The sequence below is a fragment of the Pelodiscus sinensis genome, chromosome 5, assembly GCF_052426305.1.
Source record: "Pelodiscus sinensis isolate ZL-2025 chromosome 5, ASM5242630v1, whole genome shotgun sequence".
NCBI lineage: Eukaryota > Metazoa > Chordata > Testudines > Trionychidae > Pelodiscus > Pelodiscus sinensis.
The window spans coordinates 103,334,049-103,349,921 of record NC_143056.1 but is presented as its reverse complement, the minus strand read 5'-3'; the positions used below and the strand labels follow the sequence as shown (position 1 = coordinate 103,349,921).

At 41.3% G+C, this 15,873-nt stretch overlaps 1 protein-coding gene across 12 annotated transcripts in view; it reads left to right on the top strand.

The window, feature by feature from the left end:
- MICAL2 (microtubule associated monooxygenase, calponin and LIM domain containing 2) overlaps positions 1-15,873 on the top strand; it is a 241,759-nt gene that overhangs the window by 115,580 nt on the left and 110,306 nt on the right. For 6 of the 12 annotated variants that reach the window (XR_012903606.2, XM_075927878.2, XM_075927871.2 and 3 more), the window contains exons 13-19: positions 2,783-2,982; positions 3,505-3,614; positions 9,480-9,545; positions 10,182-10,328; positions 11,126-11,230; positions 13,145-13,354; positions 13,558-13,659. Coding sequence is in view for 11 of the 12 variants with exons in the window: in XM_075927878.2 (XP_075783993.2) it covers positions 2,783-2,982; positions 3,505-3,614; positions 9,480-9,545; positions 10,182-10,328; positions 11,126-11,230; positions 13,145-13,354; positions 13,558-13,659 (940 nt within the window). In the remaining variant the exon portion in view is untranslated. The remainder of the gene's footprint in view (positions 1-2,782; positions 2,983-3,504; positions 3,615-9,479; positions 9,546-10,181; positions 10,329-11,125; positions 11,231-13,144; positions 13,355-13,557; positions 13,660-15,873) is intronic. The other 6 variants (XM_075927879.2, XM_075927873.2, XM_075927882.2 and 3 more) reach the window with 4 other exon arrangements.

Here is a 15,873-nt window from a genome sequence, read left to right as displayed (position 1 = left end):
CCCTTCCTGTGACTCTAAGTCTCTGATCCCTTAGTCACACCATATCCCACTGGATCTAATTAATTACACAAACTTTTAGTATGTGTCTATGCTGCAACTAGACACCCATGGCTGGTATGTACCTGATGACTGAGGCTTGTGGTCGAGCTGCAGGGCTGTTAAAGTGCAGTGTAAACTTCTGGGCTCCAGGACTGTTGGCTCCAGGAGGGTCCCAGAGCTCAGTCTGCAACCTGATCTGAGAAGTCTATAGCGCCATTAAACAGCCCCTTAGTCCAAGTCTTGTGAGCCAAAATCAGGTGGCATAGGCCAACCATGGCTGTCTAGTTGAATTGTAGACATGCCCTTAGGGTATGTCTATACTACCCTCCTAATTCGAACTAGGAGGGTAATGTAGGCATACCGCACTTGCAAATGAAGCCCGGGATTTGAATTTCCCGGGCTTCATTTGCATAAGCGGGGCGCCGCCATTTTAAAATCCCCGCTCGTTCGAACCCCGTGCAGCGCTGCTACACGGGGCACGAACTAGGTAGTTCGAACTAGGCTTCCTAGTTTGAACTACCGTTACTCCTCGTGGAATGAGGTTCGAACGTGGCACGGGGTTCGAACGAGCGGGGATTTTAAAATGGCGGCGCCCCGCTTATGCAAATGAAGCCCGGGAAATTCAAATCCCGGGCTTCATTTGCAAGTGCGGTATGCCTACATTACCCCGCTAGTTCGAACTAGCGGGGTAGTGTAGACATACCCTTAGTGTGTATCTTCTGCTCCAGCTACTTATTGAGACCTGTGATCTTCCCACATCCAGAGAAATTATAATCAATCTTTAATGGCCATCTCTGTTGAAGTCATCTGTGATAGGAGTGACTTCTGTGCCCTCTGGCTCCCTGGCTCTGGAGGGTGCACACAGGCATGCTGGATTCCCTACAGACTTGATATCAACAATTATACTGTGGCAGAAGTTTGAAAAGATGACCCAACTGCGAACTTCAGAATGGAAAAAAAGGCACATGTGCTGTATAAAGAGGAATTAATGACTTTCATCAGTGACAGATATGGTTAAAGCTGATGGATTATGCTACATGCTAATCATTCAGCTACAGGGAAGGTGCAGACCCCTTTTATCTTGTGAAACTGGAAACAGTAGAAGTCATTGTGCAACGTGGCCGCCTGGCAAGGCATAACTTGGAATACTGAGAGATTCCCTCTCACTGATTGAAAACGGAGTGGCCAAAGGATGGGTTGACAAGCCGTGTGGGCAAGTAATACTAAGATTTTTGTCATGGATATTTTTAGTAAAAGTCATGCATGAGTCACAGGCAATAACCAAAAAGTCATGGAAGCCCAAGATCTGTCCCTAACTTCCAGTAAAGTATCCATGACAAAATGAGGGGGCGGAGAAAGAAGGTATGTCCACCACCTGCAAGTGCTGGAGGCGGAGTCCTGCCTCCCACAGGACGCGGCCACTGTGGTCCTTCCTGTCCCCTTTTCCCCCTTTGCTAGGAACTACCTTAGGGGAGAGGGTAGCCCAAGATGGCTGGGAGCTATGAGGCAGCAGCTGAGAGCTGGGTCTGAAGTGGAAAATGTTAGGTTTCTGAAATGCAACAATTCCATGACTTCTGTGAGCTCCATGGCATAACCGTAGCTGTAGGCATGAGAGCCAGAAAGTCAGGAGAGAGAGAATCTATATGTACATGGTGTGAGAAGGAGCACACAGACCATCTTTTGGGCATAGTACTTGCTGGAAAGGCAGATTTGGAATCCTTGCCTGTTTCCATCCTGTTTAGAGAAACAGGACATTGTGTGCATTGTTGTAACTAAAGAGGATACCACTAAAGAAATTACTGTCTCCAGCATCAAATCTCCTCCTAAAGGAAGCAACCTTGTAAGGCCCCAAATACTGGCTAATTTCATTGGCCAAAGGCATCAGCCAGAAGTACAAACTTCTGCCATCTGAGTTAAAAAATGATGCTTTTGGATCCATAAAAGCAGCCATTCAACCATTCTATGCATCAGAGGGGGATAACTTTTTGGGGGCATAGATTTTCACATTTGGCATGAGGTGGAGGAAACTTTTTTACTAGCTGCTTTATTTAAAAAAATCTGTTTGAAACTACGTGGAGTTGCAATTTTATTGAGTCTCAAAGAAAATGAATAGGGGCAGGTCATGCAGTCAAAGGTATGTGATAAATGTATCACATGTGTCCAATTAATCCCATGGAGAACAGTCTCAATTTGTGTGTGTGAGAGAGATGCTTGTTTGATAAAGGAATGTGGTGCTAGTCTGAGCTTGTAATTCACTGTTCTATGCGGTCATGAATTTGTTCACTTACGTACCACATGAAATAGGATTATTCCGTGTTTAAAAGTGAAGTGCACCACTTGCAGTAGCTGAAATATGCATCAGCACAGCTGTATTCAGAAGGGGAAGGACTCTTTTTGTACTGTTTGTAATCGGGTTACATTTTTCACAGGATAGATCAGAAAATTCTTTCTCTAAGAATAAAACTAGCTTGAATAGTTTTGAAAAATTAGTTTGTTTTTTAAACTTAATTTGAAAAGTAAACTTCAAACTTGGTAGGGAAGTGCTTTTTGTGACATTCCTTATCTGTAAATGTGGTTACAGTTCATAAAGGCAACCCTGTAGAGCGCACATGCAGCCTTGAATCATGACTTCAGTCATGACAGTCCCAAATGAGGCAAATGAGTGCTTTTATTGTTTGTTTGTGGAAGTGGCAGAAGACAGCTGTCCCCTAGACCCACACAATATTAATGCTGTGTCCCTCAGTGACTTTGACTCTTTGAAAGAAGAAGATGTTGTTGAAAACAACCAGCTGGTGTTTGACATGGCCGAACGAGAGTTGGGAATTCCTCCAGTCACCACTGGGAAAGAGATGGCGTCTGCTGGAGAGCCTGATAAGCTCAGCATGGTCATGTACCTCTCAAAATTCTATGAGCTATTTAGAGGAACTCCTCTGAGAGCAGTTGGTAAGCAAACCTATGTTCTTATTTGTTACAGAATTGGAATATCTATTTCCCCTGAGCTGCCTAATTACCCCAGATGTGGGGCCAAAGTCTGTATCTCACAGCCACAATATAACCACTCTGGAATGTTTCAGTCCTTTTTTTGTCTGTACTAGTTATCCCATGCTTAAAAAGGAAATGGAAAATATGTGATTTTGATCAAGGCTTTCAATTCCCTCATTGTTTCAGAAAGCAGGAGAGCACTGAGTAACTAGCACTATCATTAAGATAATAATGTCAAGCATTATAGTAAGTTGATAGGTATGTTGTCCTCCCCATATTTATTCATATGGAACTTTCTTCCAATTTTTTTTAAAAAAATACCCAGATTCCATTCATTTTGGCAGGAGAGCGGGCTCCAATACACTAATATATAAATGATTTTAGTAGAAAATTGCAAACTATGGTTTCTACAGATTAAATGCTTGAAAAGTGACTTTTATGTGAAAACAATATCTTAAAAGTTTCATATTGTCATTTGAACAGATGCTGTGGAGAAACAAAATGGAAAAAATGACCTCTGCTCAGCTAAATCCTCAAACCGAATCTTTAATAACTACATCAATTTTACGTTACCAAGGAAGCGAGTACCAAAAGTAAGATTCTTTGTCCTTTACTTCTTTGTCTGATTTTAGCATGTTAAAGGTAAACCATCAGGCCCAAAACTTAGGGTTTGTAATATTCTACTTCTAGATAGTGTAAACTAGTAGAATATATTCATCATTATTTAAAATAATTCCAATTCTAATGTTGTCTTACTAAACAAAAATATTTATTATGTTTGTAACTCTAACATTGTAGCATTATGCTCATCAATGAAATTATCTAGACAGACTCTAGTCCTTATATCAGGGGTGGGGAACTTTTTTTGGGGTAGGGACTGCTACCTACAGAAAAATCAGTCGGGGACCGACCACTGACATAGTCCCGACTGAGAAGGAGAAAGATACTCCTGACATCCCCCTCACACACTGGAGCCTTGGGGTCCCAAACTAGTACACTTTGTGTGCTCCAGCCCCTTGGGGGGATGGTGGGAGGTTGGAGCACCAGCATGGGCTCTGCAGTGTTGTGGGAGGGGGGAGCCCTGAACCTTGGGAGCTACCTCTGCCATATATAATGCAGTCTTTGCAAAACCTAAAACTCCTATTAATGTTCAAAGGGAGTTAGCAATGACCGTGTAGAAAATCTAAGCAAAAGCTTATCTAACTCTCTATTTTAACTGTCCAGATTACTGTAGATTACTTAACATAGACAAATGTCTTTGTTAAAAGATAGAAGATTTTTTTTCAACTTGTCAGTGTCTTCTTAAAACCATTTCTTTGTCAGCTTTATTCAATTTCAGATTGTTCATCTGTGAGCAGCATAACACTAAAGCCTATTTTTATAAATCATTTTAAATACTTTATTTCTAGCCAGTTCTTCTCCTCTTAACATATAATTAAATATTTTATGAAGTTTTATAGACTTCCAAAAAGACTGCAGAAAATCTTGTATTTTTCTCTGCATCTATTAACCATTCCTTTATCTAAGTGGTACTATAGTCTTACAGTACTTCATATAAGAGAGTGAAATCTGTACTGCCATCCTACATATATACTCAAATAATAGTGGTGATTCTGGAAGTATTTTTCATTTATTAAATATGTTATAGCAATGAAATTAATGTCCTGGAAAAGCCATAGTTAAGGTTAATGCTACAGATACCATTTTCATGTTCCAACCTTCAAAATGTTTTAGGGGCCAAGAACTCCATACTTACAGAAGTGTAATACTTATGACCTTGAAGTCCATGGAAAAGCTTACTACTAAGAGTAATGTTTACTGTTGTAAATGTATGCAGGCTCTGGCCCATAGGCAATAATTCATTCACATTAGATGCCTTTTTTTTTCTCTCTCGTATGTTATAAGTCCCACTGAGTAAATGCACAATTCCCTGTGCTTCATAAAACACCCTGGCTACGTGTAGACTGGCATGATTTTCCGGAAATGCTTTTAATGGAAATGTTTTCAGTTAAAAGCATTTTCGGAACAGAGCGTCTAGATTGGCACAGACGCTTTTCTGCAAAAGCTGTCTACACTGGCTCTTTTGCGCAAAAGGGACTTTTGCCTGAACGGGAGCAGCATAGTACTTCCGCAAAAAGCACTGATTTCTCACGGTAGGAAGTCAGTGCTTTTGTGGAAATTCAAGCAGCCAGTGTAGACAGCTGGCAAGTTTTTCCTGAAAAGCAGCTGATTTTTCCGGAAAAACTGGCCAGTCTAGACACAGCCCCTGAGTTACTGAAGTCAGTGAAACCTTGAAAGGGCACAGCTAGCGAAGCCTGATGCAAGATTGGGGATGGTGACAGTACATTTTTATTTTTTCCATAAGTGCATAGAAGCTTTTCCAAGACAATGTTTTTTGGAGATACATTCAGTTACATATTTTCCTGTTAAATACCTTTTATTATCCTACATTTTTACTCTTCTCCCCGTCCCAGTCCCATTGCTGAATGAGAAGTTGACAGGAACTTGGAGCGGGCATTTCTGTCTTTAGCCTCCAACTCCACCCTCATCTTCCCTTTTCAAAATTGAGCCAGGATGTGCAGACTCGAAGTCAACGATGTCCCTCTGTGATTGTTCAGATCTAATTGCTGTAAAACTCTAGCCAACCCACATGAGAATGTGGCTACTGCTCTGTAAAGCAGTGATAACAGCATAGTTCGTTAACTTCCATGGGTGTTTCCTGAAAATACAATCTAATGCAAACCAGTATGAAGTTTTGTGTTTTCCTGTACTATTCTGGAACCTTATTTTCTTCAGTAATTCCAAATGTTGCAAAAAAGTCATGTTTGTAACAGGCCTAACTTGCTCCTCCATTGTAGCTTTAGTCTGTTGCATAGTAAAAGAAAAGATATCTGCCAATATAAGTGCTTCAGATTTTTTACTTTTAATATGCAAGGCAATGAAAAATAGCTTGTAAAAGTAACATATGGGAGCTCTCCTTCATTTCTAGTCCAAAGATCTTAACTGGACAGCCTGAATGTGTGTGTGTATATTTTAAATAACATTTTCATAGTTTTCTTATTAGTTATAAATTTGTTTCCATCATGTCATGTAGGGAGATGATTTACATCGGAATTGAAAACAACTTTCCTAAATCAGAGAGTGCTTCATAGCCTACAAATATTTCCTAGGTTTACTTGAGTCTTAGCCAGTTCCATAAACACATTTAAAACACATGATCAGTTATCTCATATATCCTTAATAGGTAACAACTTTTACCCACCAAACACCCACGTGCAAAATCAGAGTGACACACTTACCAACCAGCCCAACTAAAGGCAAGTCAAATAGACAAAATAAATATTGTGCTCTCTTAGAAGAGATGATTTTCTTGAGAGAGGAGCTCTTCTTATTGCCACACTGTTTTTCCCCTTAGTGACTCATAAAAGTAAACAGTCTTTCAGTAGTGGAAATCTTTTCCCTACTACTACGTAGTTCTCTCAGTCAGCGTTTCCTTCCATTTTTCCCATCCCTGAGTAGAATGAATTTTATGTGACCCAATATGGAGGTGATGTGCAACACATCACCTTAATTTTGTTATGTGAAACAATATGAATATGATGGGAGGGGAGCCAAGGAGTTGTTGGAGGAGACTCAGTACAGGGGTAAGAGGAGTCTGTCTGGGGATGCGAGCTCTGGGATGGGCCAGGAATTAGGGGCTCCAGGCTGAGACAAGGTTAGGAGGGTGCAAGGGCTGTGGGGATGAGGAGTTTGTGGTGTGGGAGGGGGCTCTAGAATGGGGGTGGGGTGGGGCCGAGGGACTTGGGATATAGGAGGAGGTTGCATGTTGCAGCAGGATTTCGGTGCAGTAGGGGGTAAGGTCTCTGGAGTGGGCCTATAGATGGGGAATTTGGGATGCAAGAGGAGGCTCCAGGTTTGAGGTGAAGGAGGGAATTTGGACTCTGGGATGCGGTTTGTGATTTGAGGCGAGGTTGAGTTTGAAGGGCTTGTGGTGCAGGAGGTGGTTCTAGATTGCAGTGGCTTTGGTGGGGTGCAGGGTTGGGAGTCAGGCTTACCTGGGTGGCTCCTGGCCAGTGATGTTACGGTGGACTGCCAGGTGCCCAAATGTTCCGGGGAACCAAGAGATGCCCCAGAAGCAGCCAGCTAGTCTGGCTTCTGGGTGGGGCCAGTGAGCATGAGCACCTTCCCACTGCCCACAATTGCTCCCTGCTGGGGCCATGCCTGTGGCAGCTTTGGGGCTTGAGGAGAGGCATCTCTTCCTGCTGCTGCCCTGAGCCCCTGTGAGTGGCTTAATAGCCTCTGCATGGTCACGCAGCTTTGCAGGAACTTAGTGCTCAATAACTGGCAGACAAAAGAAATATTCCATGGCCTTGTGTGAACCACAGAGGCAGGAATTAATACAATGTTTCAGCACTATGCATTGTCCAGTGACAAGTGTTTTGTGTTGGTTTTTTTTAACAGACTAGGAGTCCTGTGAAACCTTAAAGATTAACAAATGTATCTGGGCAGAAGCCTTTGTGGGCTGGAACCTACTTCATCAAATGCATCCAGTGAGAGCAGCAGCTTTTGAAAGTTCTTTTCATTAAATTGTGGAGTAAAATTACGCATATGCGCTGCATGGGGTAAACCAATAACTGCTTCCCTTCCCCCTCAAAAAACTTCAGAGAGGAGACAAACAAGGCAGATTTGCTTCATGGCCTCTCTTTTGCACCAGGATTATAATGTTTTGTGGAAAAGAGACCTAAAGCTCTCCCCTCACACTCATTTCATTTCCACCTGTAGACGCAATATAGTGTGGACTTTTTCCTGTAATGGTGTCAATCAGTAAATGACTTAGACCAAGAATGTCCAATTCACTTCTTTTGCAAGCAGCTCCATAGACTTTCACAGCCTTCTCTGAGGTGTTTGGCTTCTGTGTTCCAAAAATGTTACTTCATGGGGTGCATTTCCATAGAATCCCTAGGTGGAGTGGACTCACCTGTGCGCTCTCTGCTCCGAAATAGCACCTAATATAGTACTGGCACATGTGATGTTCTGGACTAACCAGAGTAGCTGCAGCTTCATTGCTAATGTTGGTGCCTTACCTTGAGCAGAGTGAGCATGTTTACATCTGCCAGAGCTGGGAATTATACCTCCTAGCTGCTGTGTGGCACACCCTCCGTTTGGGACAGGAAGTTATAAAAAACTATTGTGAAGGTCAGAGCTTTCAGGGCTAAAAAAAAGCTAGATGAATTCATGAAGGATAAGTCCAGGAATGACTATTAGTCAGGATGGGCAGAGTTGTCTACCCTCTGTTTGTCAGAAGCTGGGAATGGGCAACTGGGGATGGTTACTGGTTCTGTTCATTCCCTCTGTGGCATCTGTCATTGACCACTGTCAGAAGACAGGAAACTGGGCTAGAGGGACCTATGGTCTGACCCAGTGTGGTGGTGGTTGTGTTTTTATAGCTATCTCAAGCAATGGTGGAAATGTAATGAAACGAAAAATAGCTCCCACGTTACAATTTGGCCATAACCGTCACTTTTTTTCCCTGCAAAAATTGATATAAGACCTGATAACGAGTACAAATAGCCAGGTGCTTAGTGTTGTCTTGTCGGAGAGTTTTCACTTCCACCAGGATGGTGTTCCCTTACAGGGGGAATGCCACCCTGGATTGCTAGCACTACTATTTACACCATCTAGCTGGCCATTAGTTGGATGGAAGACATCTAACCCAGCCTAGTGTATGAGATTAGGAAATTGTAGGCTGAAGTTAGTGTTGCTGCAGTTTGCCATTGAGTCCTGGAATGGATATTGTTTTTCACTTTCCTATTAAGGTATCTGCACTAATTCAGAAGAACAAAGGTTTCCTGCTCTCCTCCAGACTATAGAATGAGTTCTAGGTGTTCACATGATAATGAGCACAGTCTGCAGACGAGGAGTCACTGAGCTTTCTGGTCTAGGTCTTCAAAAATTTTAATCACAACCCATTGTATAAAACTTATAAAGTTAATGTGATATTGTGCCCTTCATTCTCTTGTGTGATCTCTTTTTTATGTACAAACTGTTCTGCAGAAAACATTGTGCTATTGCAGTGCTCAGTCTTGCTCAGCAGACTTGATGCTTACATTGGATATGAAACTAGATTACTGAGAGCCAATGCTCGAAAGACACGGTATTCAAAGTAATGTCATCTATTTCTTTTGGTATTTGCCCAGAAGTTGGGGTTGAGAGAACTTCAGTTCATTCTAGAATTATTTATTATAAGCTGTGGAAAATATTTAAAGCAAGTTTGTATTCATTGATTTATTTCCTTCCTTTTTATTATGGGCACAGAAAATTACTCGTTTGCAGCTCACAGTGGTTCAGCACAAGTCAGGTTCTGAGGGTGCCAGACTAGAGAGGTTCAACCTGTATTTTTAACGTATTAATCAATACAGTTGTGCTCAACATACTTTTTTTTGGTTTTATTGTTGCAGGTTGAAAGAAGAGAAGAAAATGATATGAACAAAAGGCGTCGAAAGGGCCTCGGTGATTTTGAAGAGGTTGGTGTTAAGACTTGCTGCTTATATTGACCCTATCTTCTCTATGAAGAGAGTTAATGAAGTAGTAGGAAGCAGATTTAACAGGGGCCCAAAATCTGACCTTGTGTTCATGGTGCTGACTAAGACGTATGTTCCTCCTTTAATTTATGTTGCTCACAGTAGTGAAGCTAAATTCGTTTTTCAAGTTATTTATGGAGGTAAAATTAGACCTTTATTTTTTCAATTCCTATTTTGGTTTAGGAAGTTCTCATCTATAAAGGCTTTTCTCATCTCTGCTCATTTGTTTTGTAACTTCCTCACAGCATTTCCTTCCAGCGGGACTCCCATTCCCTTCTTGATTTTGTTTGCTTGTTTTTATGGCTTCTTGCACTAAGATCAGCAATGTCAGCATAGTCTCTGTAATTCCTATTCTGAGCTTGTTCTCTCATTTGAGGGGTGAGTCACCAAAGATAACCATCTATTTATTTTTATAAGTTATTTTTTTCTTATTGTCCCATAAAACTGAGTTATATTTTGCGACATATCTGCTTATTTTAAAAAGATGACATCATCCTTCTTAGTGACGAGTATTTTGGTGTAATATCCCAGTGTAAGTCTCAAGCTGAGACTTGAAGAAAAATTCTCTTTATTTTACAGGCTTCAAGTTTCTCTAGTCGGGGGATAAATTCTGGGAAATATCAGGGTGACAGAGAGGGAATGAATCAAAATAAAGTCAAGTCAATGGCAACGCAGCTGTTAGCCAAGTTTGAAGAGAATGCCCCAAATACATCTCTCCGGAGACAGGTAAACGGCACGTGTAAAATTCACCTTTGAAATTAATCTCGCCCTGTGAACAAAATGGTAGTTCTCATATAAAAATTGCCTTTGTAGTGAGCACAAAGAAGCTTTTTTGAAAGTTTTCTTCTAAAACTTGTACAGAAAATATTATTTTAATTGCATTTAGAGGGAAATTAATTGGTGACTATATAGGCTACCTGTTGCATAGTAATATAATGTAATTGTGTTGGTTTAAAATTTACTGTAAACTTGTCTCTAAAGTTATGGCTTTATAGTAGAGCTTCGTAACAATGAGTTGCCATATGCCCAAAGCGCTTCAGTTTGCCAAAGCGCTTCAGTTTGTTTTGTAGAGGTTAGTAAAGGAAACAGAGACAGTATTTTCTTTTCATAGTAATTCTTATCTAGGAAAGAATACATAGAAAATACAAGACAGTGGGTCTAATCTTTTGATGCATGTGTGTAGCTGCCAATGTCATTAAATACACAGGATATACTGTACAGGTTTTACAGTTTAGCATGAGTGGCTTCATTGGGAATTCTCACATTTGAAGTTAACCATAGTCTCTATTTATAATGTTTAATATTCCACATGTGCACTTCCATGTATAGTTGTAATGAGAGAGCAGACCATTAATTTGGGTAGACTCCAAAAAAGCTGTGAAAGATCTCTGGAAAAAGCTCTTTTAAGGATTATGTTGTTCAGTTTTTCTTTCTTTTTCTGTCCATCTCAATCATCTTGCAGTTCTATTTATCTTTTCTCTAAGCTTTTTCCACTCTTGTTTTGATTCAAAATATTATACTAGGAGCTAGTAGATAAGCCAGCCCTGCTCTCTTCCTCTGATCCTCCTGCTAATCCTCGCTTTATTAAGCCTAAGGAGCCAAGTCCTTCACCTCCACTGGAAAGTCAGGTAGGCATTCATAAGAAGACAATCTTTCTATAAATAATTAACATACTCTATTCATTTACAGTGGCAGGATTCAGTGTCTTCAAATGACTCCAAAATACTCAGTTTAATGTCTGATTTTGATTAGCTGTTGTGTGCTAAGACATCTTAAAGTAGGGTTCTTCAATTTAGAGTGCAAGTACCCAAAAGAATAATAATAAAAGGTAAATTATAAAAGGCCTCTTCCTCCCCCTTCCCTGTTCCCCGCCCCGCCCCCGCATGTTAAGATTACCTTACACTTGTCAGACAAGATTAGAAAGTTAGTTGAAGAATGCGTGGTTTCATGGAAAGCACCGTAAATGTGTATGGGTTTTAAGAACGTAAGAACGGCTGTACTGGGTCAGACCAAAGGTCCATCTAGCCCAGTATCCTGTCTGCCGACAGTGGCCAACACCAGGTGCCCCAGAGAGGGTGGACCAAAGACAATGATCAAGCGATTTGTCTCCAGCCATCCCTCTCCAGCCTCTGACAAACAGAGGCCAGGGATACCAATTCTATCCCCTGGCTAATAGCCTTTTATGGACCTAACCTCCAGGAAATTATCCAGGGTCAAGTTCTGTGTGCTTAATCAAGCAAAACTCAGGGGAGACGCTGGGTATATATGTTGCAGTAACATATACATTTTTCATCCTAGGAAGATACTGCTATACATATACAATATTTTGTGTAGTTTGATAGAATGCTTAGGTCAGTGGAGTTTTTTGCTCAGTTTGACCCTCTGAAACAATTCAGTCTGACTCAGAACTCAACAAAAGCATGTTTCAATTTAGATTAGCATCCAAGGGATAAATGTTATCCATCTTTCCAGTCCTTTTGGATGCTGTCCCAGATACTTTGTAGTAGGGGATCTATTCTAGAAACCTCATTGCAGCACAGAATGAAATACTGAATAAATTAGGATTTTTTTAAATCTCCTATCAAATAGTGTTTGCACTTAATTTTTAAAGGGCTGAATATTTTTGCATGTAGTTTAGGTTGCTTTTTTTTTTTTTGAGAGAGACTGTTCTTGGCATGCCAGAAAAATCAGTGTCCTCCTATAGAATGTGGGCTTTTTTCCCTCCCATGCTCCTTCTCGCTATGTAATGGTGCAAGGGTAGATCAAACGATAATTCATACATTTGGTGTGCATGAATGGGCTGTGAATCATTGTTTAAAAAGAAAGATAACCTTGTATATAGGGTAACATTATTAACAATTTGTAAGCTGACGTGTTTGTGTTTTTGAGACTTTTTTTTGCTAACATCATGTAATTGGTCAACCATTATAAAATAGAAGGCCAGATTTCATGAAAGTACAAATGGGAAAATAATTTTTAATTTACAGTATGAAACCACAGTTGGGGTTCAAAAACCATTTCTGTTTGAAGTTTGATATTTGGACCCATTTCTAACTTCCCAGAAACCCTCCTCCTCCAAAACCTTGGACCTGAAATGTATTATGCTTAGTCTCAGAATGGAGTAGATCTTGAATTATTCAAAGTAAATTGTGTCCCTCAGAGGTATTTTTTCACTTCTATGGTGGATAGTTTTATGCATGTTTTCACAACACTGCAGAACATAACAGGAGAATGTGTTAAATTCATCCTCTAGTAAGACTATTTAGAGTTACACATAGATATTGAGAGGTGGCTAGACATCAGAATGTGAAGACTTGTATGTGTTTTATGGTCCAAATACACGGTGGTGCGTGGAAATATGCACGAGTTTTACAGTAGTATAATGGAATGCTTGCGGTGTTTTAAAACATGGAAGAATACCACATGATACGAAATGCTTAGCTTCATAGGTTGTGATATACTGTTGGGTATGTTGTTTTACAGTATGTCTGAGTTGCATGTTCATATAGAGAGCGATGTTTTTCATTTGAAGTGTTTCCTAGTTTCAGGCTGTAGCTAGGACTGAACATGTGGTCAGAGAGCCAAAGCAATCTTTGCATGGTTCTGATGGTGTGGCCACGGGATCAAGAATGATAGAAACAACAGACATGCAGTCCAGGCTTTCAGAAACGCTTGCATCTACTTGTCCTGCTGCGTTTGTGATTTCTGGAGTGCTTAAACGCCTTCAGCGTGTGGAAGAAAAAATTAATCAGGTGATGAGCTATTTCATTTTCGACTTCTGTCTCTCTCTTATTCTTATTAATTCTTCTGTGCACCCTGTATATATTCTACTTCTGTTACATAGTTAAGACATAAATTGCCTTTCCCTGTACATGTTGAACTTCTGCCTTTTCTTGTATGACTGCTAACTAAAATCTGTCTCTGTTCTGTTTCCCTTTCTTGGCTTTTATGACAGAAGAGAGCTCAGTCAATAGCAAATAGGGAATTTCATAAAAAGAACATTAAAGAGAAAGCAGCTCATCTTGCTTCAATGTTTGGAGATGTGGACTTACCAAAGGTGAATATTTAGGTTTTGCAGCTGCAAAAACAACAATCTAGAAGAGACCAGATGTAAGTTAGATATTTGCAGCAACTTTGTATTTTCACTTTGGATTCCAGGACATCATGCAAAATGTGTTGTGTTAATATGCAAACAGAATTACCCTTCTTTTTAGTGAAAATGTGGAATGATGAGATACTTCCCTATGCAAGGCATTAAATCCCAAAGAGGTTACTGTTAGACTACATCTGCAAAAATGAGGAGTCCTGTGGCACCTTAGAGAGGTTTTCAGTGTTTTTTCTCATGGCCCAGTTGAACTGTTGATACCCATGACATGACATAATTTAACTGAAATGTGGGCTCTAGGATGGGGCTGAGGATGAGATCTTTGGGCTGTAGGAGGATGCTCTGGCTTTTGGGAGAGGGTCAGGAAGCTTCCTGCCTCTCCTAGCACCACAGACTATGCTGCGCCCCAGAAGCATCCAGCAGTAGGTTCCAGCCAATGCGAGTGCAGAGCTAGTGCTCACAGCAGGGGCAGTGTGTGAAGCTCTGTGCATCCCCTTCTCTCCCTCACCTCGCACCGAAGAGCTGGGCCTGCTGCTCAGTGCCTGACATTCCATTACCCAGTATTGGGTCATGACCCATAGTTTGAAAACCACTGCCTTAGGGTACGTCTAGACTACATGCCTCTGTCGCCAGAGGCATGTAGATTAGGCTACCAGACATAGGAAAATGAAGCGGCGATTTAAAATAATCGCCGCTTCATTTAAATTTACATGGCTGCCGCGCTGAGCCGACAAACAGCTAATCAGCTGTTTGTCGGCTCAGCGCGGCAGCCATGTAAATTTAAATGAAGCGGCGATTATTTTAAATCGCCGCTTCATTTTCCTATGTCTGGTAGCCTAATCTACATGCCTCTGGCGACAGAGGCATGTAGTCTAGACATACCCTAAGAGACTAACAGATGTATTAGAGCGTAAGCATGCCCATGAAAGCTTATGCCCTAATAAATCTGTTAGTCTCTAAGGTGACCATGAATCCTTGTTGATTTTGCAGATATTTAATATGTGAGAATATTTAGATATACCTGAAACACACTAAACAGCTTGTTTATAGAAGTGGCTTGAGAATTCCATTGCTGGTAGCTTTATAAAATAGAAATGACTTCATAAGGTGAATATTGACTGTATGAATGAGCTTACTGTATAGGTTTGGTTTTAGCTTAAAACTATTTTGCAAATTTTGCTAGCTTCTGATCAAATGGCCAGGTGTAGTCAGGATGTGGTTGAAATGGAGGTTTTCTACACAAATGGATGATTTCTGGACAACTCATTGTCGAATGTACACCTAGGCCAGGGGTATGTTATCCTGCGGTGGACCAGTATCCCAGATTCTGCTCAGTCTCGCTTTCCTTCTCTCTTTGTCACTGCAGTGAATGAATTTTATTTGAATTACTAATAATGTTTCACTGCAGTGAACAGAAAAGGAGATGACTTAATGGCATACTAGAGGTAGGGTTGCCAGGTGTCCAATTTTGAACTGGATTGTCCAGTATTTGAGCTTTCTGTTCAGGAAACAAATTGAGAAAATATAAATGAGCAAATAGAAATGTGCTTATTTTCTAAATAAGATGTAATGTATATTGTGATATAATGTCAAGTGTGTCCAGTATTTTTGTTGAAACCATCTGGCAATCCTAACTAGAGGATGACTGGGGGAATTGGGAGGGGGAGAAATTCTTGTTAAGGCTTTTGTTGACAGAGAGGAAACAGGTCAGTATCTTCTTCTGAGGGGCAATATACAGTTTGGCCATCCCTGGTCCACCTTTATGACCTGACCAGTCCCAGATGAAGGATTTGCTGGATGAGAGAAGGTCATTTCTGCCCCTCCCCCACTGTGGCCTGGCTACCAGCCTCCTCACTAGGCCACTAGCGCCTCCGGAGACAGGGCTTCTGGTCCACCGTGGCAGCCTCCCCACCACACGCACAGCAACACTGCTGGGCTCCCGGCCCTACGGGGCAGACCCCATGCTGGGGTCTAGTTACATTGCGGGTCGGCAGCCCCACTGCCTCCTGGCCTCACTAGGCAGCTCCGTCGGGTGATAGTGGGGTTACTGGGCTTTTTGCTGCACCACCAGGCAGCCCTGTTTCTGGGTTCCTGGCCCCGCAGTCAGGCTTTCGGCCCCACAGCCTACCAGTTCTGCTTCCACTGGATGGTAGTGGGGCTGCTGGG